Source organism: Gopherus evgoodei, chromosome 23, assembly GCF_007399415.2.
Source record: "Gopherus evgoodei ecotype Sinaloan lineage chromosome 23, rGopEvg1_v1.p, whole genome shotgun sequence".
Classification (NCBI taxonomy): Eukaryota; Metazoa; Chordata; order Testudines; family Testudinidae; genus Gopherus; species Gopherus evgoodei.
The window spans coordinates 2,892,128-2,920,060 of record NC_044344.1 but is presented as its reverse complement, the minus strand read 5'-3'; the positions used below and the strand labels follow the sequence as shown (position 1 = coordinate 2,920,060).

The 27,933-nt window shown below is 53.0% G+C and overlaps 1 protein-coding gene across 1 annotated transcript; it reads left to right on the top strand.

Moving 5' to 3' along the window:
• The first annotated feature begins 771 nt into the window (after positions 1-771).
• Positions 772-26,004, top strand: WIPF2 (WAS/WASL interacting protein family member 2). Its single transcript, XM_030540961.1, is given in 10 exon segments — positions 772-868; positions 8,895-8,900; positions 15,915-16,041; positions 17,008-17,140; positions 17,641-17,754; positions 18,520-18,779; positions 18,781-19,183; positions 20,360-20,569; positions 21,985-22,086; positions 22,860-26,004. Coding segments are annotated over 8 exon segments (1,326 nt in total). The 5' UTR covers positions 772-868; positions 8,895-8,900; positions 15,915-15,978; the 3' UTR covers positions 22,901-26,004.
• Positions 26,005-27,933: the final 1,929 nt, after the last annotated feature.

Genomic DNA, 27,933 nt, shown 5'->3' with positions numbered 1-27,933 from the left:
GACTCCCCACGTTCCCTGGGACCCCCAGTTGTTTGAGGGGGGTGATGCAATTTGGGGGATCCAGTTAGTAGGAAGGAGGGGACCTGTGGGGGTGGGGTGCTGCGCAGAGAGGGGCATGGCAGAGGGCCCCACGGGGTGCTCCAAGCTCCCAGCTGACACCCCCACCGTAGGGGTGCCAGGGGCTCCTGTGGCATGGCAGGGGGCATGAGGTTGGCATCATGGCATTTTGGTGCCATATGATGATGTCATACAGTGGTGTGATGTCACTGAGCCAATACGTAGAGGCCTAGTGGGGTGTGACATCATTTTGGCACAGCATGATGATGTCATGTTGTGCTGTGACATGCCAGCTCCCCAGGCCTGCGGACAGGTGGGTGCCAGGGTGCACCAGGGTCTGGCAAAGTCAGGGCTGGGCCTCAGCTGCCCACCCCTATGTGACCTTCCCTGCATGGTGGCCCAGGCTACATGGCCTCAGAGACGGTTTCTCTCGACCTTCCCAACATGGCAGGGGGCTGCGGCGTGACCGGGCGACCTCCCCAACATGGCCGCACACTGGCAGGACATATGACCTTTCCAACATGGCCGTCGACCCGCTCCGCGATGTTGCGTGTCCTTCCCAACATGGCCTCCCACACCGAGGGCCCTTCAATGACCTTCTCAACATGGCGTCTTCAACCGCTCCAAAGCGTTGAGCGTCCAGTCGCGCTCAGACCGGATAGAAAGGGGCGGGGCGTGCCCTCCGCCCATGCGCAGAAGGTTCCCCGGCCGCCATTTTGTTTGGCCGCCGCGGCTGGGGGCCGGGGAGGTTCGCTCATTTCCGGGTTGGCGGCGACAGGAGGCCCCGGTGCGGAGCGGGCGGCGGCTCCGGGTGAGGAGGGGCCCCGCGCGCTGGGGTTAGCGGCCCTCAGCCCCCTCCGCCGCCTCTGGGGGGAGACGTGCCAGAGCCCACAGGGCACCTGGGGGGCAGGGCCCTGGAGGGGCTGGGGCTGGGGGGGTTCTGGGCCGTGGTCCGGCGGGGGGGGGTTCTGGGCCGGCGGGGGAGAGGGGCTGGGGCTGGGGGTGTTCTGGGCCGGCGGGGGCTGGGGGGGTTCTGGGCCGGCGGGGAGAGGGGTTGGGGGGGGCCTGGCGGGGGGCGGGGCTGGGCCATGGGCCGGCGGGGGGAGGGGTTGGGGCTTGGGGGGGTTCTGGGCCGGCGGGGGCTGGGGGGGTTCTGGGCCGGCGGGGGAGAGGGGTTGGGGGGGGCCCTGGCGGGGGGCGGGGCTGGGCCATGGGCCGGCGGGGGGAGGGGTTGGGGCTTGGGGGGGTTCTGGACCAGCGGGGAGAGGGGTTGGGGAGGGCCGGGCCGGCGGGGGGAGGTGCGGGGTCTGGAGCCTGGGGGTGGAGATCTGGACCGGGAGCACTTGTAGCAAATCGGGGTGGCTCCGATTCCCTGCAGCCCAGTGGGGTCCTCCCCCCTCTCTGTTTCAGCCCTTCCTGGATGTTACTTGCTCTTGTTAATTGCCCCAGGCTGGGGGGGGGGGATTCTCTTACCAGCTGTTCCAAGGCTCTGTATTGCCCCGAGCTAAGAGCTGCTCTGCTGCTGGTGCCTGCGGGCCCTGAGCTCAGACCCAGCCCTGCACTGCTGACAGACAGTCTGGGGCCTGGATCTCCTGCCTAGCAGCCCCCTGCCGAGCCCCCAGACTCCCTGCAAGGGGAAGGTAGGATTTCCCTTCCCAGGGAGGGGCTAGTTCCTCTTGCCTGGCCAAGGTTTGTCTCTCTCAGAGCCCTTGCAGCGCCATGGTGTGTGGCATCCTTGCCCCTGTGGGATGCCGCTTCCAGTGGATGCGGTTTGTGTCGCACTAATTGGGAAGGAGGCTGCGGCCATATCTGCATTGCCGAAGCACCTACCTCTGCCTGACAAGCTGCTTGTGCTGCCGAATCTTAAATTGCATGTTCTTCTCTGAGAAGACACATCGAGTTCTTCCAAACTCCCTTTCCGTCTCCCAGTCATCCTCCACGCCTGAATGTGTGCACCTGCCAGTGGTCTCCCGGAGCCCTCCAACATGTGGCCACTCTCCCGTGAACGACTTGCAGGGGATGTGGACAGTCAGACGGGGGCAGAGGATTGCCCATTCTTCATAGACTCTGGCAAGCATCTTGACCCAGGCATTTCTCCCTGCTCAGTCTGTTACCTGCCCAGCCTTTAGCCTTCTCAAAGCTAGGGTTATGTGCGGGTGAGGAAGAGCAGACAAACGGATTGCCAGCAGCATACGTGAGAACTTGGCTTGCATGTGATGGGTTTGTTTCTGTTGCTGGAGTTTAAGGAACGGGCTGCATGAGAACACCTCAGTATCATCTGTAGCCTGGAAGTTGACAAGCCAGTCGCAGCCAGGGAGCTCTCCTCTGAGCCGAGACCAGAATTGCCCAACTGGTCAGGTGCCTGATGGGGTTTCTCGCTTTCCTCTTAAGTGTCAGGTTTGGCTGCAGTTAGAGGCAGGGTGACAGCTGGGGTGGACCAATAGTCTGATCCCATCTGGTAAACTGTGCTTGCCGTGGTTCTAACTGATCATGTAATAACCTGGCTCCTGCCAGGAAATGCTCAGTAGTAATCCTTAATGTACCTCCCCCAGTCCTGCTCTGCGAGCTCAGGGGCTCTGTGTGTCCATTGTAAACCTTTGGGGTTCCCAGTGCAAAGTCCTTGTTTTAACCAAACAAATGAGAAGGCAGCTGATTATTTGTTGTCTTATCTTTCATGGCTTGAAAGAACTTGGTGTCAGGCCAGTATGCCATGGTAGAAGCACTGTCCTTTCACACACCCTTGCTCTGCAGAATTAATATGGCTTATTCATGCCCTTTATTATTCTCCTGCTTTTCCAGGCTCAGGCTTCACCTGTGCAGAGACTGTGACTCTGTCTGCTATAGGCATTTGTCTATGTGGTGTCTTGGTGCACCCAGACGATCTTCAGGGCTCCAGAACTGGAGGAGGGACTATTAATGGGCTGCGGGTTGGGGGCTGGGTATGGGAAGACTATCTCTGCATAGCCTGAGTGCATGCCAGGTGTCTTGGCATTGAATTGTCCCTTGTCACTGCAGTCTGTTGGCTTGCTCGCCTACTGTCACCTGACTGATGGGCTCGCTCTCGCTCACTTGGCTATTCAGCCCCAGCACAAGGCTGTGCAGGGAATGTCTTGTACGGGAAGAGCCAGGTAAATGCATGTCAGGTTTGAGGTGCTCTGGCCAAATCGCAGGTGGGAGCTGGGTCTGGAATGGCAGGTGAGGTGAGAGAGGCAGCAGCAGAGCTGGGGGTGGGTAGCCCGAGACTGGATTAGGGAGTCGTCAGCAAGCAGCATCTACAGGCAGTGTGGCCTGGTGGCTAAAGCACTAGACTGGGATTCAGGAGACCTTGGTTCTACTGCTCATTCATCTTCTGGGTGACTGGGCAAGTCACTGCCCCGCTTTGTGCCTGTTTCCTCATCTAGCAAATGGGGCGATGATACCCATCCGCTTTGTAAAGCGCCTGTGATCTGCTGATGGCACATGCTGGATAGGAGCTAGGTGGTATTTCTGGGGCCTGTAGTGAATATTTTCCAAACCGCAGCTTGAGCTGGCTTCCAGGCTGATGCATCTGGAGTGAATCTCTCTCACAAATCCATTTGCTATTAATAAGCTATGAACAATCCATCTCTGATTCAGTAGCTTTGAGGACCAAATTCATGTAGAGAGAGACAACGGCCCCCTTGCAGCTGGTTCAGGAGCCTTGGCAAGCAGTTATTTTAATGCCGCCCGATGGGATGCAATGGAAACGGATGTGAATTGCATGTAGTGATCGGCAGATAAATGAATGCACAGCGCCTGGCACCTTGAGAGCACTTTGCAGGCATTGCCATCAGCTCCTTGCAGCCAGCTGGTATCTGCATGGAAGTCACTCTTTGCTGAAATGCAGGCGTTGTACATGGGAGAGGCAAAGAGGCAACCTTCAGGCTAAGGACGAAGTGAAGCTAAAGACGAGCTAGGACGGGGATGTTACAGCTTCTTCCTTGGGGTTGTGCAGGTGTCCCGGCATTGGGCTGTGCTGAGGATGGAAGCTCACAATGGGGGGTCATTTAGAGGAACCACTGCAGAGAGCATAGTTCTTCTGCTGCCTGCTGGTGGGAATGTTTGGAAAGGTGCCGTGAACCCCAATAGCTTTGTCTGAGGCCCCTTGTTTAGCCGTCAGCAGCCTTTAATTCTGCTCTGCCCGCTGTGGGCTGCTCCCGATCTCTTTGGTGTGGCCCGTGGCAGCCCCCTAGGAACTCCAGAGGCGCTCAGCAGAGTTGATTCCCTTTCACAGTAGCGCCTTGGCGGCTGCTGAAGCAGCCAATGGAGTTCCAGCACAAGGTGTGAATTTGCCCGGTATCGTGCGGGAGGAGTGATTTGAATGACCTGCCTGCAGAGAACGTCTCCTGCAGTGCTCGGCTGTCGCCTGCGTTAGTGTGTTAGTGCCATGGCTTATTGTGGCTGTCACACCCCTCGGGAGTGCGGCACACCCGCTAGGCTCCTCGGCTCACTCGTGGAGAGTTTCTCGGAAACGTTGTCAATTGGGCTCTTGCTGCAAACTGTTGAACGACATTGCAAGGTTCTGCCCAGTTACTGCTGTGTGTGGAGCAGCTGTGATGCTCCAGATGTGCGCAGCTGTATTGCGTCGTTGTGTAGGGCTCTGCCCTCTGCATGACCGTGAGCTGTGCATTGGGCCGTGAACTGCCCAGACTGGTCCTGAACAAATACAAAGCGTCCGATCCAGCAACTTCGCATACGCTCAGCATGTGAGCTGTACCACAGCTGGGAAGAGAGCAAGCTGTGCGTCGGATCTGCACACACTTCGCCCCCTCTCTCCAGACATGATTTCTTTGCAGCTGGGCCATTGCTCATCAAAGCCAGACAGGCTGGCTGATTTCCATCCTCCCCTTTCACTGGATCCCTTTGACTTGTGTTCATAACTTGGTGCTAAATCAAGGCCCTACTGTATGTTGTAGGCCATCAAGTAATGGCAGTGTGTGAATGTCTGAAGCACTCGCTGCTGCTTTTGCCGCAGGGTATTGGAGCCAGCAAAGAGAGTTGCTGCTTGAAAGTTCAACTCTGTGATTGGATTTTCTGTTCTAACTGGATTGAGTCTTCCTGTATTACCTTTGAAGCGAGGCGTGACAGTCCCCTGCATGCCAATGGAGAGCTGAGGATGCCTGCTCCAGAGCCGGCCTCTCACTTCCTGGCTCTCTTGGCTCACAAGCGATTCTGTCAGGACTTTTGGTCCTCAAGTCTGTCTGACCTACTTACTTCTCGCTCTTTCAGAGGGCAAGACAGTTGTTCTTCAAAATAAAAGTAGGTTTTTCACTGTGAAACAGACGTTGCCTGGGGGAAAATGGTCCCTAGTTAGACGTCCCACGAAAGCAAACTGTTGTCTTTCCTCTCCTGGCTTCTCACTAGCGCTTACTGAATCAATTCCCTCACAGTGCTGTGCGGCTCGCAGTGCTCCTGGGGCGCAGTAACCACACTTAGTACCGGAGCATTTTTACAAAGGTGAGTCTGTTTCATTGGCCCCATTTTGCAGATGGGAAACTGAGGCTCTTAGCAGCTGTGACTTGCCCAGGGTCACACAGACAGTGGTTGAACTGGGAATGTGGTTTGGAGATGCTCTGGATGTATGGTCAGGATGAGTGAGAGGCTGCCATTGTCCCTGACAAGCAGTCTTATGGTCTCACCTCTGATTAGCCCTACTCCTGTTTCTCCAGAGCCCGTCCTTGGACACCGGAGCAGCAGCACCCTTGGAAATGCTTACAGCTCTGGGAGGCTATGACTTGTCTTGATGCATGAGGCAGACCAGGACTCAGCTCAGTGTTCCAAGGGCAGAATCTTCCTTACTGGCAATTCATGGCCGGAACAGACCCAGGTGACTTTCGGGTCCCACTAGAAGCACCACAATGACACAGCTGTAGCGTGGCAGCTGCAGCACCGTGGCACTGTAGCATAGACATGACAGTATCGGGAGGGGCTTTTCCATCACTGTAATAAATCCGGGTGTTGTAGCTAGGGCAAGGGAAGAATTCGTCCATCAACCTAGTAGTGTCTACACATGGGCATCGGTCGGCTTAATGACGCCACGCTGAGTGTGACATTTTCACAGCCCTGAGCGATGTAGTAAGCCAACCGAACTAGTGTAGACCACCCCAGGGATGACTCTGCCAGGGGGCTGTTAGGAAAGCAGCTCTTGCAGGTGGAAGTCGTTGGGAGGGTCAGCGTTTGGTGTGGCCCCTTTCCATTTAAACAGGAGTAAATGAGGTGACCTTGGAACTCCAGAGAAAGGGGAGAACTCCAAAGATTGTCGGCCCCAGTGTAGGTGGGCGCAGTCCACGGAGTCGTGTTGGGTTTGACTGCGTCCCTGGGTGTTGATCCAGGCCTGGCCTGCTCAGGTGTTGTGGCGTCCTTGCTGAATGGGACCCGCTTGGAGAGTGGCTCCTGGAGTGTTTGGTTACACCCAGTGCTTGTCTGTGCTTCCACCCCAGAGATCCCTGCCAAGTCTGCCGAGACTCCAGATGTGCCCTTGCTGCTGTGGTTTGGCTTAGTAACAGCTGAGATAACACCTAGGATCTGCGGCTCCCATTGACTGCTGGGGGTGTGGGCACCTCTGAAAGGCATGCCTGGTTGGGGCCCAAATAGACACCTGAACTCTCCCCCCCCCCACCAGTTTGAACAGCTTAGCAGTGGTCTGACCCAAGAAACTGAAATTGGTCTCCCTTTGGCACTGCTGAAATCACACTGGGCTAACGGGCACCTCGATTCCAGCACGTGGGTCCCTCATGCTCGTGCCTACCTTGTGGGCAGCCTGCTCCCCAGTGGTACCTGGGCAGTGAGAGTCAGGGTGAGGCAATCCATAAAGATGAGACTTAAAAAGAAAAGGTAAATTTTCCTGCTACAGCTATGGAGCCAGTGTCATCCTGACGAATTCTGCTCTGCACCGTATAGGCCTGTCGATGCAGTACCTGATCCCAGTCCTTTCACTGGGGCGGGTGTCTTGGGTGGCCACTGGGCTACTGTTCTGAGTGTGCTGGCTACCCATGTCCAGTGGCAGTGCGGTACCAATGGGCCAGGCTCTTACCACACCACTGACTTTAGTCCCATCTCAGTTCTCCCTGTAGCTGTCACGTAATTGCTAGAGCAAATGCTCTTCTTTCTCTGCTCCAGTCTGGCTGTCAGCGCAAAGCCTGCTTTGGCACCTGGGAGTCTGGAAAGCAGCACTGCACAGAGCTGACTGGGAGCAGGGTGGATAAAAATCCATTTTTCTATTTAAATTGGATTCTTTTGTTGAAATTATCTTTTTAAAAAATAAACCTGTTTAAAATCTGAATGTAATATAGACTTTACTATAATAGACTAGATATGCTATCAGTTTACTATATTCTCTGGAAACATTTCTCTAAAAAATAACTCTGCTGTTGTGTCTGTAATTCCAGTCACCACCCTAGCGCAGCTTGATACAAATCAGGAACAGAGTTAATTGGCCAGTCAGTAAGCAGTGGATCATTCACCACTTGGTAACGTTTCACACATTCTCAGTTACATTAGACAATTGCTTAAATAAACGTGGCTGGTTAGTGGCTCCTCCTAGGCAGCAAAGCAATGTACCAGCTCTCCAGCAAAGGCCCTATTTCGTTGTAAATCAACATGTTTAACGGATTAGATCAACCAATCAGAATGTGCTTTTGTTTAGAAAATAACTGAAGTCCCAGTGGAAAAGTGGAGTTAAATCAGTCAGTGATTTAAATCCGTCCGCTGGGCTGGGTACTGAGCTCTAGTCCTGGCTGGCTGGAGTGTCAGTTTCACCCCCTGTGTTGACACAAGACCTTCCTTAGGCCACGTCCACACTACAGAGTAAAATCGAAATTAATAAAATCGATTTTATAAAACAGGTTTTATAAAATCGATTTTACGCGTCCACACTAGGGCACATTACTTCGGTGGTGTGCGTCCATGGTCCCAGGCTACCATCGATTTCCAGAGCGGTGCACTCTGGGTAGCTCAGTAAAAGAATGGGACCAATAACTTCGATTTCCGTCCACACTAACCCTAAATCGATATAGTAATATCGATCTTAGGGTTACTCCTCTCGTTGAGCAGGAGTACAGAAATTGATTTTAAGACCCCTTAAAATCAATTTTAAGTGCCTTATAGTGTGGACGGGTACAGCGTTAAATCGATTTAACGCTGTAGTGTGGACCAGGCCTTATACTCACCCAGCCCTTGAAAAACACGCGCCCCTGCAACTGGAGCTGTTAAAGGAGCAGGTCTTAGGCCTTCACCACAACTCCTGTTGCCTTCAGTGGGAGCCCTGCCTGAGTAAGGACTGCAAGATTGTCTTAATCTGGTGGTCCCTGGTTATGCGCAGTGGCCTATGGCTAAGACATGGTATTAATAAAATGATTTGGGAACCCATGTGGACTATCCACCATGCCTGGCAGGCAAATGCTTCCCTTTTCATCTTTCCCAGAGTGCATAGGTAGTGGTGGGGATTGCAGAATGCTTTGCAGGCCGGATTGCAGAGGGCGAATTTGCAGTCATGCCATTGGCAGGAGAATTGCATATTTATGCCACAAAGCACCTGTATGGCTCTTCCAGCAGAAAATTGGGCTCATGTAAATGCTTTTGTGTCTTCAGAACTGTGTACAAACATTCAGCATTCGTATAAATGGCCCAATATCACTTGCAAGCTCTGAATAGATGGACGCTGCTCTTGTAAACTTGCTCCTAATTGCTCGTGAACTGCAGAACCGGTTAGAAGCAGCAGCGTTGTTAGCCACTTTGCTGTATGTTTTTTGTTTTTTTTTTTAAACCTGTTTCCTGACTGCATCTCTTCTCTCTGTGAGGTCATTCTGGCTTTGGCGCAGCTCAGGGTAACCAGACTCTCCTGGTGGAATTCCATTAAATGGTTCCCACATTATTACAGCAGGGATTGGCCATCTGTCAGAGCTACGCAAAATGACTTGCCCTGCATAGCCTGGATTATAGATCGGTTCATCTCTGCTTGGCCTATGCCTAGGAAAACCCTACGAATACTTGGCTGTGTCCCTGGGCCCAGGCGCTTGCTTTCTCTCGATTGCATGGTAGGGCGAGAGACCTAACTCTCCCCACACAGAAAGAGAAGAATGCAAGGGACTGTGGTGGCCCATGCTGCCTCCCAAGGCAGTGCTCAGAGATCTCAGCCTGTGAGAGAATCCCTCCTAGAAAGTGGAGGGGGCAGAGAGGCAGGTGAACCACATCTCCAGTCCCTTGTGGCCTACAGGAAAAACCAAAGGCTAGCCAAAGGAACGAGTTAAAGGCCCAGGAGGTCCTGGAACAAGAAGGGCTGTGAAGGTATCTTTGAGGAGTGCTCCACAGACAGCTGGTCCTTTAGTAAGTGCGGATGGGTGGGGATGATTCAAACTGGAGAACATAGAACTTATGGGAGTGAGGAAGAGCAGTCTGGACAAGCCTGAGCCTGACTGTCTGCTCTGTAACTTCATCGCCCTGCGGCCCAAGTCAGCGGAGCTGGACCAGCCCTGTTGTTTTATAACGCTGGGGACATACGCAGAGAGGGAGTCGGGAGAAGACACTGGCTGGGACTGGCCATCATGGGGCCAGGGAAGTGGCCGCCATCTGGGGCGCGAGAGGCGGAGTTCCCTGCAGCACCACGTCCAGGCATGAGGGGATTCCCTAGAGGTGAAGATGCTCTTACAGACCCTTAGCACCTTTTGAAACTGCTGTCAGCCTAGCCAGTAGCATCTCCTCTGTTCCTGCATTGCTCAGTGCTAAGGCTCATTTCATTAAACATTCTCCTTGCCTAGTAGATTCTGTTATTGCATCTAAATTCTGCTCTGAGACAATTCTCCAGTTCCTGTCCTAAGCAATAGCCTTTTGTTCTTTTCAATTGAGAGAGTTTAATTTATTCGAAACATACAAGCAGCTATTTGAGCTCTTAGTGGAGAGGGATGTTAGATCGAGAGTCACTAAAGAAGTGTCATTCTTATTTGAACTATAAGCTACTAACTTCAATCAAACATAAGGCGCTGCGGTCCTTTTTCTGCTTGCAGCATATTGTTTGGTCGGAGGCGTGGGTGGTGCAGTCGAATGCATCCCCCTTTCCCATCCCCAAATGCCTTTATGGGGTCACATTCTAAAGCCTCAGAAAGCCCTCGATTCTGCCTTCATTTCCTGTTGTCGGCGAAACAATCAGTAGAGGATTTTTTAAAATAAAATGTGGATAAGAAAAGTTCTCTTGTTAGTTTCCGTCACGTGCGACCCCATCCCTCTCTGCACCTCACGGGTTGTTCTGTGGAATGGGAGGAAGGAAGCCCCTAGCTTTTTATAGGAGATGGGGTGTTTCCTGCCTGCAAGATTGCTGTTTCCTTTGCTTCAGTTTGATGTGATGACAGGATTCCTTGATCCTGCTGACGTTTCCTTTGCCAAATGAAGAAAATTAAGATTTCTGGAAAGCTATTAACGCGCGGCCCAACTTGGCAGCCCTCCAAAGGAGCGAAGCTCCCGCTGAGGTGCAAAGTGGGGCCTTGCTCCGCTGAGGACCCTGGAGTTTGGCCCTCCGGCATCAGAAATGTATTTGTTCCAGGTTTGTTAAAAATGCACCGTCAGTGCCCGTGGGTGGCTGTTCATTCTTGATGAGTGTCTGAGTCCTGCAAACTGAAGCAGGTATGTCTGTCTGTGCTCCGAGATGGGCCATGTATCTGAGAAGCTCTGAATTGAGATGGCAGCTTGACTGATCCTAAATTCTGAGATGTTTTGCAGAGTAAATTAGTTATGTAGCAACCTCGGTGCTCTTCAGAAACACACTCGGGAATGTCCACTTCAGGGTTGGGTCTGGAATACTTTCGAGAGGCAGAAGAAGGAAAGTACATAAGTGCTCTAATCTTGCGAATAGTCCAGAAGCTACTGTAGCTACATCCGGCAATCAGTCCACCATCAGAAGGATTGGAAATTCCACTCTGATCTGCAGTTCAAAGCCACTGCCCTCCCTGAGGATGAATTGTTGGCTTCATCTTGATTTGCACATGCAAACTAGCTGTAGAAGCATTGTAACTCTAAAATATAAATCTTTCACGGTACCCAAATCCCTTTGAACGGTGAGGAAATGTGCTCATGACCTGTGAAAGGCACTGCTGCATCTCCAGTGAAAAGTCGTGAGTGGATCATAAAGGATAAATACTGAATCCTGTCGAAAACAGGTTTTCCCTTTACAGCACATCTGGAGTTCACAAATGTCTAGAAAATGTAGACGACTTCCAGCATGGGTTTGATCTGTGTAGATTTTTCAAGGCTAAGCACAGTTGGTCACTAAAATCCAATGGGCTTTTGAGCATGAAGTTTGGTTTAGTTATTCTTTAAAAGGGGGGTGGGAGGGGAGGACTTGTTCTTATGCCCTATTGAAGTGCTTGCAAACAGACCACTTCTGATTTGGGTTTATTGGGCAGATAAACTAGTGGGTGGGACACAAACTGAGTTCTGAATGGCTACTACAAAGGATCTCCCTCAAAGGAGGCCTGCTTGCCTTGCCATCCAAAAACCACTTGCCTCCCCCTGAGCTCTAGGCTTTGTTGGTGGCAACTGAAGAAACTGGGAAGAAGATGCTTCCTTTGGTTTTGTGTATAAAAGACAAATTAAATGGCAAATGTCTCCCCCCTGGTTTAGCCAAAGAACATGGCTGTGTTCTGTGTTTTTGCATGCTGCCCTGCTTTGGGTCTTTCAGATTGCTTCCACCACAAACCAGAGGCTAAACTGCCAGAGTGTATGAAACCCGTAAACGTTAAGATCAGTTTCCAGGTAAAAATCCTGGTTAATAAAGGACAAAGCAAAAGAAATGCTGGGAATCAGCTGTCTAAACTGCATTGTGTCAAAAGGGCGCGTTTTCCATAAGGCATAGACTTAATGTTAAGGGGCTGTAAACATTGCTGTGAGAGAGACTCTTTTTTATCAGCTGTGTTGAGTGACTTCATGAAGGTAACAAAAGATGTATGTGGGGTTTGTTTGTTTGTGTTTCCATAAGATTCCAAGCTCTCGATTAGGTCAGCCTTCCTGCTCGGCATTTTCTCCTCGTTTCTCTGGGGGTAAGGTCACATGCTCCAACAGGGGCTGTGTTTTGAGCTCAGTTCCTTTCAGGGGCTCTTAATTTTAAAACTGCCCCTTGCTGAGGTGTTTGCAGTGTTGGTTGCAGGATATTGGAGAGGTAGAGTGCTGTGTAGCTTCAGCTCCAGCTTCTCCCTTCCGCCAACAGAAGCTGGTCCAATAAAAAATGTTACCGCCCCCACCTTGCCCAGTAGATAATCCATAATGTGCGTTAGGCCACACTTCAAAATGAAGTGACCTGTTCATTAGAAATCTAGCTCCCTTTTCTTTCCGAGCTGCTTTAGCTTAGACCTTCTAGGACAGAACCTTTCTTTGAATGCCTGTTTCAGTACACTGGGACTTCTGCTCTGGCACATGCAAAGTAAAGCATTTGGGGAGTAAAGTGAATCCATAAGAATTGTGTGTGAATCTTTCCCCCAACCCACCCCACAGTCACTCAGGTTAATTCTGGGAATTTTCCCCTCTGTTCCACTGAACAATTGCATGTCAAACTGATGAAGATTGAGTAATGATCCCAGAGGCACAGTGAGGTCCTAGAGGTCTGAAGCAGGAGTGCCCTGTTTCTATCCTGGACTTTGCCAATGACTTGCTTTGTGATCTTAAACAAATCATGTACTCCGTTTCTATGGAGTCTTTGTCTAGGGGGCCCATTGCAGTCGTGTCCATGTGCTGCTTCCGTAGCATCTGAGCACGGCTCGTACCCGCCTGGCTGGGCAGGATGGGTGTGTGCAAGTAGACGGCTAGATAGCAACACCTTCCTTTGCATGGACTGCGATGGGGATTCCATACTTGGAGCAAGCTCTGCTGAACTTTGATTTCCGCTCAGCAGAGATCCGTTACATTGCTGATAACTCCTCTCTAATCATCTGAATGTTCCTACAGGCCACGCGTCGAGAGGATGGGGAGCAGCTTTTCATGGCTTTGATACTTTTAAAGAGGAAGTTGGGTGCTAGGCACGGCTTTCAAATACCTGAGAGTGAATCATTAATCTCTTTATCTGGCACGCGTTTCCCAACTGTTACTGCTAGCTAATTACCCCCAAGCTATTTTCGACTTCTCCTCCAAGCTATGAAATCATAGTATTGGCCTCGTGACATCACAGTCACTTCTGTGGCAACAGGCCGTGCGAACGTCAACACGAAAGCATGAGTTCGTCACAGGAAGGAGTGGGAGCACACGCGATGCTGCTCAGGGAGCAAGCTCCTATTCAGACACACCGACGGCAGTGAAGGCAGCGCAGACAAACCCCAGCCAAGTGTGTGATGTTATTTCTCTTACCGAGAAATTTGTTCTCTTTCAGGTCTGTTCTTGTGTGTGAGTTCCCATCTGAGTGGATTTGATGTCTTACTCCGATTCGCTTGCCTCCTCCGTTGTTGTGAGGACAAGGTGGGTGAGGTAGTGTCTTATTGGACCCACTTCTGTTGGTGACAGAGACAAGCTTATGAGCTTACGTGGAGCTGGGATTAGTGTCTGGAAAGTGGTGGGAAGAGTAATTGCTCTAAATGAGGTCTAGATCTTATTGAAAAGCAGGACCTTGTCCCGAACAGAATTCCACAGCTGTGTCAGAATGAAGAGCTGCTGTCTGGAAGGGCCCTCGGGGAGCTGGATTGCGGCTCTCACTTGGTGGGCCGTGTTCAGACAAGGAGCCTGGTTATTTAAAGAGATGCTTCTAGCTGAATTTTTTTAATAGTAATGTCTCAAGTACCACTTAATATCACTGTAAACAAAAGACTTAAAGTGACAAATATTTTTCCTCTCTATCTATGTATTTAACAGCAGTTTGTGTAGGGCCAGTTTTCACTCTTTCCCACTGTCTGTGTGGCTCTTTCACGCAGCAGCAAGAGAGGGAAATGTTTAGAGAGGTGGTTGTAAAACCACAAATATTGGCATGTGGGCTCCAGGGCAGGGAAGGTCCTTTACATTATTTTGAACTCTGGTGTCTCTTTAAACTAGGCAGTACATGTAAGTGGTGAGCCTAGAACCTCCCTAATTTGCTATGACCATTCTAGGGGGAAGGGGTACTGTGGGAACGACGGGATTCTGTGAATTAGTATGAAAGGAAATGCACACAGGTTAAAAAACAACTGCTTTGATAGCATCACAAAATGTACCTGATTTATGTAGACAGTATGGGTTGCCTCATTAGTAAATTGTTCTATAGTTCATTTTGTAGGAATAATGAAGTCTTATTACAAGCCCTCATTGTGGCATCTGTTGCTCACTTCCCACCTCTCAAAGGTGGCCAGGGTTTATTTTCTGCATTATAAAGTTGTGGACTGGCACCATCTTGCTGTGTCATGTAACTGTCTGTTAAACTTCCTGGTTCACTTATGCTGGGATCTGGGCAAGGGATCTGAAATCTACATGTTTTAAAACATCAAAGCAAAATATTGAGTTATCAGGTGTGAACACAATATGTGCTTTTAATATTGGATGGTCTCTGCCTAGGAGTATTCTGGTGTCTTTCTCCATTGGTTCTACTGTGTAAAGTTTTCATCCTCTCTCGCTTTTTGCCTGGAGCACATGTAACTCCTGCTTTGACAAGTGAGTCCTGGCATTTGTCACATTCCAATCCCATTAGCCGCTGCTGTTTGAGAGTTTTAATTTTGTAATTTCATGTTGTCAGACTAATGGCTCTGACAGGTATCGGTGTCTTGCAGGCGCAAGATGGTGAATCACCGGGTGACTTTATCTACTTCCTCCGCAGAAATGTTTCATTTGTGACAGTGGATGGTTTGTGCGGGCTGTTAAATACCCAGGTTATACAAAGGCCCAACAGCAGCTGGTTGTCGTTGTGTTAGGTAACTTAGAACTCAGAGACGCTATTAGGAGATTTCTATGTGGACAGTTCAGACAATGAAATCCGCTCCCATCAGGTGCTTTGGAGTCGCTGTTAGAAATAACCTAGACAATGGGCCAGATTTTCAGGTGCTCAGCTGGCCCTTTGCATTGGCACTTCTGTGGGATCTGAGCCTTTTTGAAAACCTGGCCGTTAATGCTTCCTTCTCGGGGACGGTTCAGGAAGAAGCGATTCTACACTGCTGTGACCCAGGGGTGCTGACTCCAGGTCTCTTCCATCTTGATGATGATTTACACGATAGAAGATGTAGATACATTTATGGCTTGTGGCTCCTGGCAGGGAATTCTGCAGTGTTAGCGCTTGATGGATACAGATGAGCTGTGGATGTCATGGGCCCGTTACGTCCCTGCGGAAGCAGCCCCCTGCTGTGGAGGAAGTGATGTAGACTGATGGGATGTAGGCTCAAGGGAGCTGGTTTGTTCCTTTCTCAAGTGAGATGATTGGGCTAAAAATGACTTGAATTCTGGATGTTCAGCGGCTCTCACCAGTCACATGCTTCCTGGGCTGATTCTTCCTTTCTAGGAACCGAAAAGCGGGTCCAGATACAGGATCTGGGGTACCCCGGGGGCCGGGCTGCTCTTCCAGGTGGGATTCAGCTAGTTGCCTCTTAAGGAATTTTGCCACCGATCTTGCCCCTTAAGCTGGTGGGAGGCGGTGCTCGAACTGGCAGGCATTGCTCTCCTGAAGCCGAGCCCTCGGAGAAGTCTCTGGGCGGCACGGGGGCCGCTGGTGGACGTCTGCTGTGCGTAAAGCTCTGTGCGCAGGGTCTGCCTGCGGTTCACCCCCAGGGTGCCGTGCTCTTGTGGACTCGGGCAGGGGCTGCTGACTTGGGGTGTTCCCACTCGCACCAGTTGTTGTTCCTTGCCCTGGCACTCACAGGGTTGTGTTGCTGAAACAGTCTGCCGGTCTCTGACTGGTTCTATCTGAATTACAGGTATATGAGGGACCAAGCGCTCCGCAGACACTAAGCAGACTGAGCCAGCCAGGAGTGGGAAAGGATGCCGATACCTCCTCCCCCTCCACCGCCTCCTGGCCCCCCTCCGCTCCCAACCTTTCATCAGGTAAGGCCCCACTCACCCCCTCTCTCTGGGGCTAGTGGCTACTCTGCCCTTCCGCTTCCCTTCTCCTAGGGTGGCTCATCTACCTGGAGTGCTTTCTTCACAGCTGCCTTTTCTCTGGATACGCCAGTCTACCCTGGTGCATTGCTGGAGGTGTTGGCGGCAGCTTGAACTGGACTCCAGAGACTGTGTGTAACTGTGGATAAGTCACCTGACTCCTGCCCTCAGTGTTCCTGGCTGTGTGGTGGGGATGCTAAGTGCTGGAGACGTGTTTATTAATTGGGTGATCTGGCACTGAGTGGTTATGACCCACTGCTATGTCCCCTCAGCTGCACGTCACGGCATGTCACTAGCAGAACTCCTGCTGTGAGGCAGGGCGCGTGCAGCAGGGAGAGCTAGGAGCGTTTGGGGGCAGCGGGGAGCTAGAGCTGGTCAGAAGCAGGGGATGGGATGAGACGAGGGAACGAGGGAAGTGAAGTCACTGGTGGGCTGACAGGTGATGGAAACCGTTAGCTGGGAGTGGCGCTGCCTCCACCAAAGCCAGCGGGAGGTGCGCTGGGGAGGGCTGAGATCCTGTGATGTGCGCTGCTGCTGCCCCCTTCCCTCCCAAGCAGCCCAGAGGGAGAACGAAGAATCTCAGGTGTGGGTCTTATGCCCTTTGCCCAGGCAGAGACGGGGACACTTACGTCTAGGGTAAGGGGGAGACGACTGTAGCGCCACTCCTCTTGGAGGGCGTAGGAGGAACCTGCCTTGGTTTGATCTGGGGCGCTGCTCTGTCTGGAAGGGAGGGATTGAAGCAGAGCTGCCTCCTGGCAGAAAGGACGGTGCAGTGGGGCCAGGGGCTGCAGTCAGGGTTGGAACGGGGGACAGGGAGGGTTGATTTGTAATCAGACTTCCAGCGAGCCCGTCTGTACCGACAGTGCAGGGCACTGACTTGCTTTCTCTCCGTAATGTCCCTCGTGTCTCCAGGCAAACAGCGAGCTCCCGAAGCTGAGCCGAGAGGAGCAGCGAGGTAGAGGAGCCCTGCTCCAGGATATCTGCAAGGGGCCCAGACTGAGAAAGGTGACGCAGGTCAATGACCGGAGCGCTCCAGTCCTGGAGAGTGAGTATCCTGGCGTTTGGGTCCACCCACCCTGCGGTGCCGCTTAGCCTCAAAGCCTCCAGTCCACTCTAGCTGCAATTCCAGCGCCTCCCTTAGGTGCTCCTCTGAATTGCTGCATTCGTTGGGAAACTGCAGCTGCTTTGTGCTGGCCGAGTTGGTTTCTCCCCACACCTTCCCATAGAAGCTTTTGATGCCCCATACTCCTAGGCTACAGTCCTCGTTCTGTGAACGCGCACTCGCTCCTGAGCCAATGCCTGGGAAATGTTGGTGCCCTAGCTGCAGACGTGAACGGCACCGTTCCGTTCGTGGTCCCGGAGCTCTGGGACAGCCCACGGGGAGAGCAGAGCTGCTAATCCCCACATACACGCCTGATGCTGTGTAATCTCCGAGGCACGTTGCACCTGGACCTGGGATGCTTCAAATCGAAGCTGCAAGAAGACAAGGGGACCCTTGGGAGGGATGCTGCGTTAAGGGCTGAGTTTGGACCCCTCTCGTTTCAGAACCCAAGGGAGGAGGCGGTGGTGGCTCCAGCTCTGTTGCCCTCCAGCCCAAAGGCGGCCTCTTCCAAGGGGGCGTCCCTAAGCTCAGACCCGTCGGAGCGAAGGACAACTCAGGTACCCAGGAAATAACTTGCTGCCGTTGGTTACCGGTCACCAGTGTTTAGCCGGGTTGCAGGTTTGAAATGCTGCTGGGGTGCAGGGCGCATCACAGCACACTGCAATGCACCAGTCCCAGTGTGTTGACATGAGGCTCCATCACACCCATCACAGCAGCTGCCCTCACTTACACAGATGCAGGATACGATTTCCCCACCCTGCCCTCGCCAGGCTCTGGCGCCTGATCTGGTCTCAGAAGGGCTGGGGGGTTCTCACTGCATGAAACCAGGGTTCCCAGGCCTGCCCAGACTGGGGAATGGTCTGAACACAGGCCTAAGAGCCAGGCAATAATCCCAGTTTTTATAGCCATCCTGTCTGGGACTTCGGGCTCGCCAGTTGTTCCCTCTGTGTCTCAGTTTCCCCATCTGTCCCATTTAAGGATAGTTTATTTCCCAGGGTGGGGTGAGGCTTCTCATGCTTCGGGAATGGCCCTAGGTGCACGAAGTGTTAACAGAAGAATGTTACTTTGCCTTTCTTCTGTGCGTAACCCTGGCCTTCAGAAACTGCCAGGGTTAACCAGGGCTGCTTGGGACAGGAGCCATCGGTTCCCTCGGAGATCCCTGCTTTGGCCATTCCCCCGTCCTGGCGCTCCGGTGAGCCGAGTGCGCTGGCTGCAGTGTCCCCCTTCACACCAAGCTGAGCCCATCGGTCTCCCTTAACTCCAGGCCTGGCTGGGACCCTTTCCCTCCCTTGGCAAGTAACCCGGCTTTCTCTCCGCCGCAGACAGCGCCTCCAGCAAGCAATCGCTGCAGGTTCCTGGCTCCAGATCAGCAGCCCCGCGGCCCCCGGTGCCCGTGACCAACAGCCGACCTCACGATGACTCCGACAACAACCGGGCTTCCCCCCCTGAGCTTCCCCGGATGCAGAGACCCTCCTTGCCTGACCTTTCCCGGCCCAACAGTGCCAGCAGTACCGGCATGAAACACAGCTCGTCTGCCCCTCCGCCCCCGCCTCCAGGCCGCCGAGCCAACGCGCCCCCCGCCCCCCCCGCCTATGCATGGCAGCAAAGCACCTTCCTATAATCGGGAGAAGCCGTTACCGCCAGCTCCAGGACAGCGGCTCCCCACGAGCCGGGATGGCCCCCCAGCACCGCCCCCCATCAAGCCCCCTCCTTCCCCAGTGAATGTCCGAACGGGGCCAAGTTCTCAGAACCAGTCTCTAGCTCCCCCTCCGCCCCCCTATCGGCAGCCCCCCGGCGTTCACAACGGCCCTTCCAGCCCCACCAATGAGCTGGCCCCAGAGCTGCCTCAGAGACACAACTCTTTGCATAGGAAGACGCCTGGCCCCGTGAGGGGCATGGCTCCTCCTCCACCCTCTTCGGCTTCCCCGTCGCTCCAGAGTAATCGACCCCCTCCGCCGGCCCGAGACCCTCCGAGCAGGGGAGCAGGTAAGAGCCCCTCAAGCACGGGGCTAACTTGGCCCTCAGGCAACCACACGTGATGCTGCTGCTGGCTCCTGCTGCTTTGCGGTGGTGCAGCCGCGTGGCTCCCAGGGTGTGAGGGGAGAGAACCGGGGGGTGTGGAACCCCCAGCGTCTGCTGCGGGTAAGGGGCGTCGGTTTGTCAGCTCACCAATGTGTGTCTCTAATCCCCCAAGAGGTGCGACCTGCGCTGGAACTTGTCCCTTGCTTTAGAGGCCTCATCTGCAGGAGCTGCCTGGGAGACAGGCAGAGCATCCGGGTCTGACATTGGCCTTTCCCATAACGACTTAAGGCAACATCCTCTCTTGAGCTCGTCGCCTTCTCTCTTGGGTGCCCTCGACTTCCCCCTCGCACTCGGCTCCGCAGCCGAGCGAGCGTCGGGAAAGCACTAGTATTTTATCATCCTCTTGGGCTGCGCCACAAGGCTGCAGTTGTACCCCGGCTGTCGCCAGCTCCGACCCCCCCGGCCCTAGAATCACTCACTTCAGTCACAACTCCGGAGCTGGTGCGTTATTCTGTATAACTAACCGAATTAGGAACAGGAGCTGAAACTGTCTCGTTGGGGCACTAACCAGCAGAAAGGCTCTAGTAGATACTTGCCAGGCCCTGATCCTGATGCACTGGAGCCTGGCATCTCGGCCTGCACTGGAGTCTCAGCTGGCCTGTGGGGGTGGGGTGGGCCCCTGAAAATACTGGCCAGAGCCTGACAGGTGAGCTGCGTGCTGGGATTTTGAAATGGTACCAAACAGACTTGAGTGCGGGCTGGAGGAGGGTTAGACCTGGCGTCCTGTGCCCACCTCTGGCTGCCCACTGGAGAGCTGGGCAATCCCCTGTGAGCGGTGGAATAACTCCGTGCCCCACTGCTGGAGGCTGACTCTCTAGAGAGCGCTGTGACGGGCCCAGTCCTGCCCAGGCTGGGTGGGTGGCTGAGATGATCCAGGAGTGTCTCCCTGGCCCTAGCCTGCGTTTACTGGAAGCTGGGAGTGGGCGACGGGCTGGATCGCTCGATGGCTGTGCTGCTCTGTTCATTCTTTCATGAGCACCTGGGGTTGGCTGCTACCAGAGACTGGCTGCTGGGCTGGCTGGGCCATCGGTCTTACTGTTCCTGTGTCCGTATCTGTGCTGATCATGGTTTCTATTGCAGCCCCTCCACCCCCGCCCCCACTGATGCGGAATGGTGGTCGTGACGCTCCCCCGCCCCCACCCCCCTACAGAATGCATGGGTCATCGGAGCCTCTGAGTCGAGGGAAGCCTCCGCCCCCACCTACCAGGACACCGGCTGGGCCGCCTCCTCCCCCTCCCCCAGTGCGAAATGGGCACAGAGATTCCATTGCCACCATGAGATCTTTCTTGGGTGAGTAGATGTTAGACCCCAGAGAGAACCTGCCTCGGCAATGCAGTCCAGATTCCAAACGGCCCTCTGGCTGGGGAGGTGCATGGAAAGCTGCTGTTCTTGTAGGTCCTACATAAACAAGGTGTGAGCCACTCCCTGCTGACACCGCAGGAGTTCAGGAATCTTCATGGGTGGGCAAAGGACTCTCCGGCAGCTCGAGCTCCTGGGTCTGCCTCTGGCACAGTGCCTCTGCTGCGGCTGTGCTCCCTGTCCTTAGCAGCCAGGTGCTTTCTTCCGAGGGGTGTTAGTGCAGGGCTGACCTCGCCCTCCCCCTCCTCCCTGCTATTTCTGTCCACCTGCATTACTTCAGATGGGAATTCTGTTCCCTCCCCCAGTGCATTTGGTGTCTCATGTCTCTCTAGCCCCTGGCAGCCTGGCTTATGATACCATGTTGTGGTGTAATGTTAGCTCCTTCAGAGACAAGGGAAGATACAGTGGATGAATTTCAGGGTCTTGTAAAAGCTTTGGGGGTGGCGGGAAACCCGGTGTTCCCTGGCCATGATGTCTGTGCTGGGTAGAGGGGTGGGAAACCTTCAGGAGTCCCTACTCCTGCAGAACATTGGGCTTAACTACTGAATGAAAACCTGCCGGCCTTGGGCAGTGCCAGGCGTGAGTCATGCTGGGGCTGGGCAAAGTCCCTGTGTGTCGTTCTGGTACCGGATTTCAGCGGGCTGGATTGGTCAGTTTTGGATTCACTCCCTGGCTTGATGTCAGGGGCCCCACTCAGAAAATCTAACCATCCTCGGCTGGAAGCTGAGCCTCGGGAACCATTTGGCTCCTGTCTGAGTCAGGCCCAGGCCCACTGGGAAGAGAGAGGGAGGAGGGAGGATGTTCCCTTTAACAGGTACCAGGGCCCAGCCATTCTACGAGGCTGAGGCCTGACTTCCACTCGTGCAGCACTCCCTAATGCTTGCAGAGCGGCTTTGTAGCTAGTGCAGTGAATGGAGGGCCCCCATCAACGGAATCGTATCTCTAACTGCGTGATTAACACCCGCTGATCATGTTCCAGGTGGAAATCCAGCTCTGTGCATGGAGCCGTTCTTCTTTGTCAGCCAGCGGCTGGCAGCATGGCCGGGGGAGAAATGGGAGCTTACCGGGGGAGGGAAAAATTCTCCCCTGGTTCATTTATATTGACTTGCTTAGCCAGTTCTGTTTGACTCCGCTCCCCCCGTGAAGCCCGGAGCACGACCAGGGCGGGGTATGTCCACCCCCAGCTGCGCACGTATGCACGGCCCAGCAGGTGGGCAGAGATTCTCCGTGCTCCCCCCAGCAGCAGAGCGCGTCTGTGATCGAGAGCGCTGAGAACTCGGGGTGCCAGGTGACCGTTTCCATTTCCTCTCAAGCTGCCTTAGCTCACCCTTTCCCCTTCTTCCCAGATGACTTTGAGTCCAAATATTCCTTTCATCCTGTCGAAGACTTTCCAGCTCCGGAGGAGTATAAACACTTCCAGAGAACTTACCCCAGCAAAACGAATCGAGGTAGGTGACGGACCTAGCCAGCGTGTCTTGCTGCTAAAATATCTGCGCCTGCTTGGCGGAGGGTACCCCCGCGCCTGCTCCACTAAGCCACCTGGGCGGCACGTACCGCTTCGGAGCGGGAGGCTAAGCGACGGCCAAGCATCTCTTTCCGCTGGCTGGCTGCGCAGCCTTTCTGTTAGCCCTTCCCTTTCTAGGCTTCTCCGAGCCCCTGCGACGGGTCTAACCCCAAAGGTGTCTTGATTAAACTCTTGGCCTGTGCCAATATTGTCTCATCTAATAGCGCCCCCCAGAGACCTGCCTCCGTCAGTGCAGAGCTTCCAGGGCTCTGGCTTCCCCACCTGAGCTCCCTGGGAGCCTACTGCTGACAGGCACTGGCTGGAGATGCAGTCCTGATCCCACCCGCTCCTGCAAAACCCTGGGCCTCACGCTGGGCTCCTCCATGGCTCATTCAGCGGTGGGCTGGTCTTTGCATCGCCTGGGTGGAGGGGCCTGCACAGGCCCCAGTGGAAGCTGGAGCCGGGATGATAAGCCTGGACACCAGTGACAGCTGGGTCTGTGGTCGCTGGACACGGACCCCAGGCTCTGGGAATCCCCAGGCACCTGGGGGAAGTGGCCCATGAGCGCACAGACATGGCAGGTGTTGGGCAGGCTGGCGTCCAGGAACGATTCTTGAAACAGCAGCTGGCGAGGAGACCTTTGGACTGAGTGACTTGGCTAGAAAACTCCTGGGCATCCTGCCACAGCCTAACTAACCGGGCTTCCTTGCCTTGCAGCGAGCCGGGGGGCCCCGCCGCTGCCTCCCATCCCCAGGTGAAGTCCAGCTGCATTGCCTGGTTGTTCCTTGGTGAGGAGACGGACCTTCTCTCCTTTCCTTGAACGGACTTCCCCCCCGCCCGCCCCTAGGAACCTGCATGAGAAGCTCCCAGTGTCTCGTTTTGTTTTTCCAATGGTGCAAGGAACAAACAAACCCGGATGAATCCCCTCTCACCTCCATCTATGCATTTCATACCTGGACTTACCTGGGTGAGTCCCTTCCTCCACTTTAGAGCTGCAGATCTGCGGGCCGCGCTGGGAAGAGGCTTCCTGCACCACTCTGCAGATCTGTGCAAAAAGACTCTCCTGGTCCACAAGGTTAATGTAACGCAGGATGAACTCCGAGCCAGCATGGGATGGCTTTGGGGCCAGAAACCAGTGTGGTGCGGCCAGTACCCCCCAGTGCTCCGCGCTAGGGCAGGGCGAGGGGCATGTAGGGTGGGGTAGGGGGTCAGATTTGGAGATGGGAGCACAGGGAAAGGGGTGAGTTTTTTTTTTTTTTTTTTAAAGTGAAATGTCTAGAACACTACTGGCTGTGAACACTATGTACTGATCAGTTCAGCTAAAACAACGAGGTGCAGGAAGAGTTTAAACTAACGTGGTTATTTACCCAGACACACTAACTGCCATTTCCCCCCCCCCGGATCCAGCGAAGGGGGTCAGACTGTCCCACAGGAACACGGGCCCACTGGGTGGAGCAAATGCTAGCACGGGGCATGCTATGACAGTGGCTGTAACACGCAGGTGGTTTGTGGGCCGTGTTCTGTCTGGGGATGCTGTCCATGGCTGCATGGCCTTTCCTCCGAGTGCATCTTTGTAACAAATAGGGCACTGCTAGATTCCCCCCGGCGGAGAATTTGACAAGACTAATCATTCCTGGGTTTTTAACCTGGTAACAGCAGCTGCAAGCATCTCCAGCTCGCCCCCTGGTTAGGAGACGGATGGTAGCTAGCGGCCCGCGGTGTGGGAGCTTTCCGCTTTGGGAGCAGTCAGCTTAATCACGCTGATGGGTTCCTGCAAAACGCTGCCTCCCTTCCCGACGGGTGGCGCGGCTCTTCGTGCCCTGCTGGATGCTCTGATTTTAATGCTAAATGACCACATTTATAATTTTAACAGGAAGACGATAATCGTTGTAATGTTAATAAGCAAAAAATATGGAAACCCTGCTAACTAGGTTTTAATCTGTGGGGGCGAGATCAGGGGCCTCGTGTTCTGACTGTGGGTCATGTGGTTAGCGTGAAAACACTCTCTTTTTCATGGGGGAATTGCCTCATTTGGCCAGACTAGCTAATGACTGTTCATATTCCATGGAAGGGTTTCTAATAATCCAGTACCTAGCTGTTGTTTTGCCTTATACACTACTTCTGTCCTGTTGGTACCAGATTGATGATTCTTCTGTATATTTACTCTCTGACCGGGAGGGGTTACATTAATCATAGTTACTGTTCTATTTTGTATGTTGTAAAAAGCTTGTAATATAGGATTAAGGTGGGCTTGTTGCAAGTATACTAAAATCCTCACCTTTAAACTGCTCTTTTTCTATGATGAGGGAAATGTATCCTTTTTACGTTCAAACTAGGCAGCACTCATGTTGAGGACCACTGCCCAGTTACAGGAAATGTTGGGTTTGTTTTGTTTTTTTTTGTTTTTCTGGAGGAAAAATATCTGCCCAGCTTAGCTGGTTGGAAGAGAAGTTGATGCACTGTGCATTTTTGTTTAAATAAATTTTAAAAAAGGAAACAGTCTTTCCCTGTAATGTTCACTCCCTGTAAGTTTTGTTCTGGAAGCAGAGGGGGTTCTTTTTAAAAGGGAAAAAAAAACCTACTAAGCTTGAAATTGCATTGAAATAAAAATAATAAAGATGCACATCTGTTCAAATCGCAACTTTTGGGCCAAAGCACTTGGTGTTAGGTGTTCCGCATGTTGTCTTGTATGTGTTTTGTGGTACTTCCATTGCTCTTCGGAGACCTGGTAGCGTTTCCGTCATCTCACAGCTGTGCTGCTTGTACGCCTTGGCCATTTATCAGCCAGTGGCGAAACACAGGCTGAACCCGCTTTATAGCAATTCAGGGAGTATCCAAGGTGGTTCTGCCAAACTGGGCCGTGACTCTTCAAAGCCTGCTGCTAATGGTGGATCCCTGGGAGCCCTTAAAGGAGGCGTAGACTGGTTTGGGTGGGGAAGAGGGGCAGAAGGAAGATACCGCTGTATGCCAATGTGATGCTTCCTTAATTAGTCTGACCAACTTCACATCATAGGACTAGTGAGAAGAGAGAACTAGACCGAAGCTTTGCTTAACATAGCGTGGAGTTTGCTTGGGTTTTTTTTTCTCCTGACTGCTTGAAATGGGGCCCTTGAGCCTGGGCTTTTTGTAGCAATAGACACTGCACCAACGAGGTGGTGTGTCCACCCCCAAGAGGCGAGTGTGCAGTTTGGATGCTCCAGTTAGCGAAGCTGCGTTGTGCCCTCTTTGGGATCGTAGGGATCGGCTGGGAACAGAGTTCCTAACGGTTCTGGTTTTCGTAGTCTTGCATTGCACCTGGAGCAGTTCCGAAGGGCTGCAGAACAGAGAGGCTCGGTGAGTCTTCAGTGAGAGACCCGTCAATGGGAAAACTCTTGGTTCATGCTTATGGTGCCTTACCTGTGTCCAGAGCATTTCAGACTCCTCTCCTTGTGCTTTGTGGACTAAAGCAATCCAGCGTGCATAGTCGCACCACTGCGATTGGTTTTTCCTTCCACCTGTTTGGTCCCGTTTTAAATCCCCATTTCCTCTTGACTGCAGCGCCACTGAAGGGTTCCAGTTTCTTGAGTCTCTCCTACGGCAGTCACTGCTTGGCATGGAAGAGCTCAAGTATTCAACGGCCCGTTGCATAAATGTACTAGACCTGACCTGTGGGTGGAGTCCGCACATTAGCTGGATTTTTAAAATGTATTGTATGAATTTTTTGTTACATTTTGCTGCGAGACTGTAGCCATCTCTAAAGGTTTGACTTCTCCCTGGGAGGGATGTGTACTGTCGCTCAGATTCTGGTCTGATTTTTGTATGCTTCTTCCTGTCTCTCCTACATGCAATTCTTTAAACCTCACTATTAAAATAATAATCCCAATGCTCTGTTGTGCTTTGGATTCTTGCCGTGTGGCGCTGCTTGAGGTCCCGAGGAGCTGCTGGCCCTGCTCTCTCATCTCCCAGTGGAAACAATAGCTGGATGGAGGAATCACTTGTGCCAGATCATTTCACCTGCCTGGGTTTTCACAGCCCACATCTGTAAAATGGGGTGACCCAGACCTGCCTTTCCTGAAGCACTCTGAGCTGTTTCCTTGTAGCTCGCTAGCTAAGTGCCAAGTATCGTGTCAGGCTCTGTGCATCTCTTCAGCTAGTGTCAGAAAGGCAGCCGTGACCTTGGATTTGGAGTGCCTGGTCTGAGAGGCCTTGGATGGGATTTTTCTCAGAGGTGTGGAGTGCCCCTACCCCCATGGATTTCAGTGGGAGATGCAACTGCTCAGCTATTCTGAAAATGGGGGGTGTCTATAGACATTTGAAAAAGGGTGGCTTTAGCGCTCTGTGCCTCGGTTTCCCCATTTATCTACTGGTGATTTTTCCCTATCTCAGTGTTCTGGGCCTTTGAGGCGCATTGTGATTCTCAGATGGGAAGAAACAAGGGCAAAACCTAAGGCTTCAGCAACCCCGAAGTTTGCAATCAAGCGATCTGCAAGGCAGAGGATGCAAAGAGCCTGCTGTGTATCCAATGGAACAGGCAGCTCACCTGCAATTTGCTACTGGCTTGGCTGGAAGGTCCCTGCCTGTTTTGGGGACATAAGAGATTCAACTGGGCTGCTTGGCCTGGCCAGACCTTCACCTGAGCACGGTCAGGCCAAGCATCCCACATCTGTATGGGAGCTGCTCTGCAGAACCCAGAGGCGGCACAGCTGAGTGGAAGCAACAGTCAAGTTCTCCCCCTTCTGAAAATTCCGCTTTGGAAACTTGTCAGAGCTGGGCACTACCCAAGGACTCCTGGCCTGCAGGGCAGAAGGCTCTGGCCTACTGGCTGAACAAATAAGAATCCCACTTCCTCGGTATAGAGGAATTCTGACCCAGGGTGTGCTCTCAACCCAGCTGTCTCACAGCTCCTAGAGCATGTCATTCTAAATTCTCCTAGAACTAGGGCTTCCATGAAGGGTAAAGAGTCTGCACGTGGCTGCTTCATCGTAATGAAGGTAAATGTTCTGTGGAATGCTAATGAGTAGTGCAGCTGAGCACAGAGCCAGCTGGCACCGTCACTGCCTGCCCAGTTCGCAGTACTGCCTTAACATTTTAAAAATCAGCTCATTGCTGACCCCCCTAACTCCACTGCTTGTGGCTGGTTGTAGCAAGGTGAATTCTCCAGTAGTAAGTGCTTAGAACTGGCTGCCATTTTTCTCAGGTGGTTGAGAAGCTGTGCTGTATAAGCAGTATGGCACTGCCCTGTGATCCTGGAGCCCTAGCCTCTAGTCTCAGCTCTGTGCCCTGGGCAAGTCCTCTGTGCCTCTCCCCCTGATTTAGATTGTACAGCTGGCTGGGCAGGAACTGTTCGTAAGGTACCTAGTACCCTGGGTTCAGGTGCCGCCTCACTACTATAGCTCATAAGAAGAAGATGTAATTTGTGCTCTTATCAATTCTCTTTATTTTCTGATCTGTGTGGTTGTGGGGAGAAGAGGGGAAAGAGAACTTGGTTAATATTAACCCTTATCTACAGGCACCTTGTCCCAGTTAGTACTTAGCAGGCATCTTTAATAATACATCTAGGGCTGTTGCCGCCCTGCCTAGCAGCCTGGGAGAGAGACTTACATTGTTTAAAAGGGTGGGTTTTAGCAGGCTTACAAAAAATAGCAGAGTGGCCTTTTTTTAGTGGCAACGGCCCTCCTTCCTCCAGTGCTAGTCCAGGCACCACTGGTATAAACTTCCCAGACTAGCTACCTCAGCCACACAGAAGAGGCTTCAGTCCTTGGCTTCTCTGCTGCTATTATGCCTGCTGAGGTAGGCTGTGGGTACTTGATCT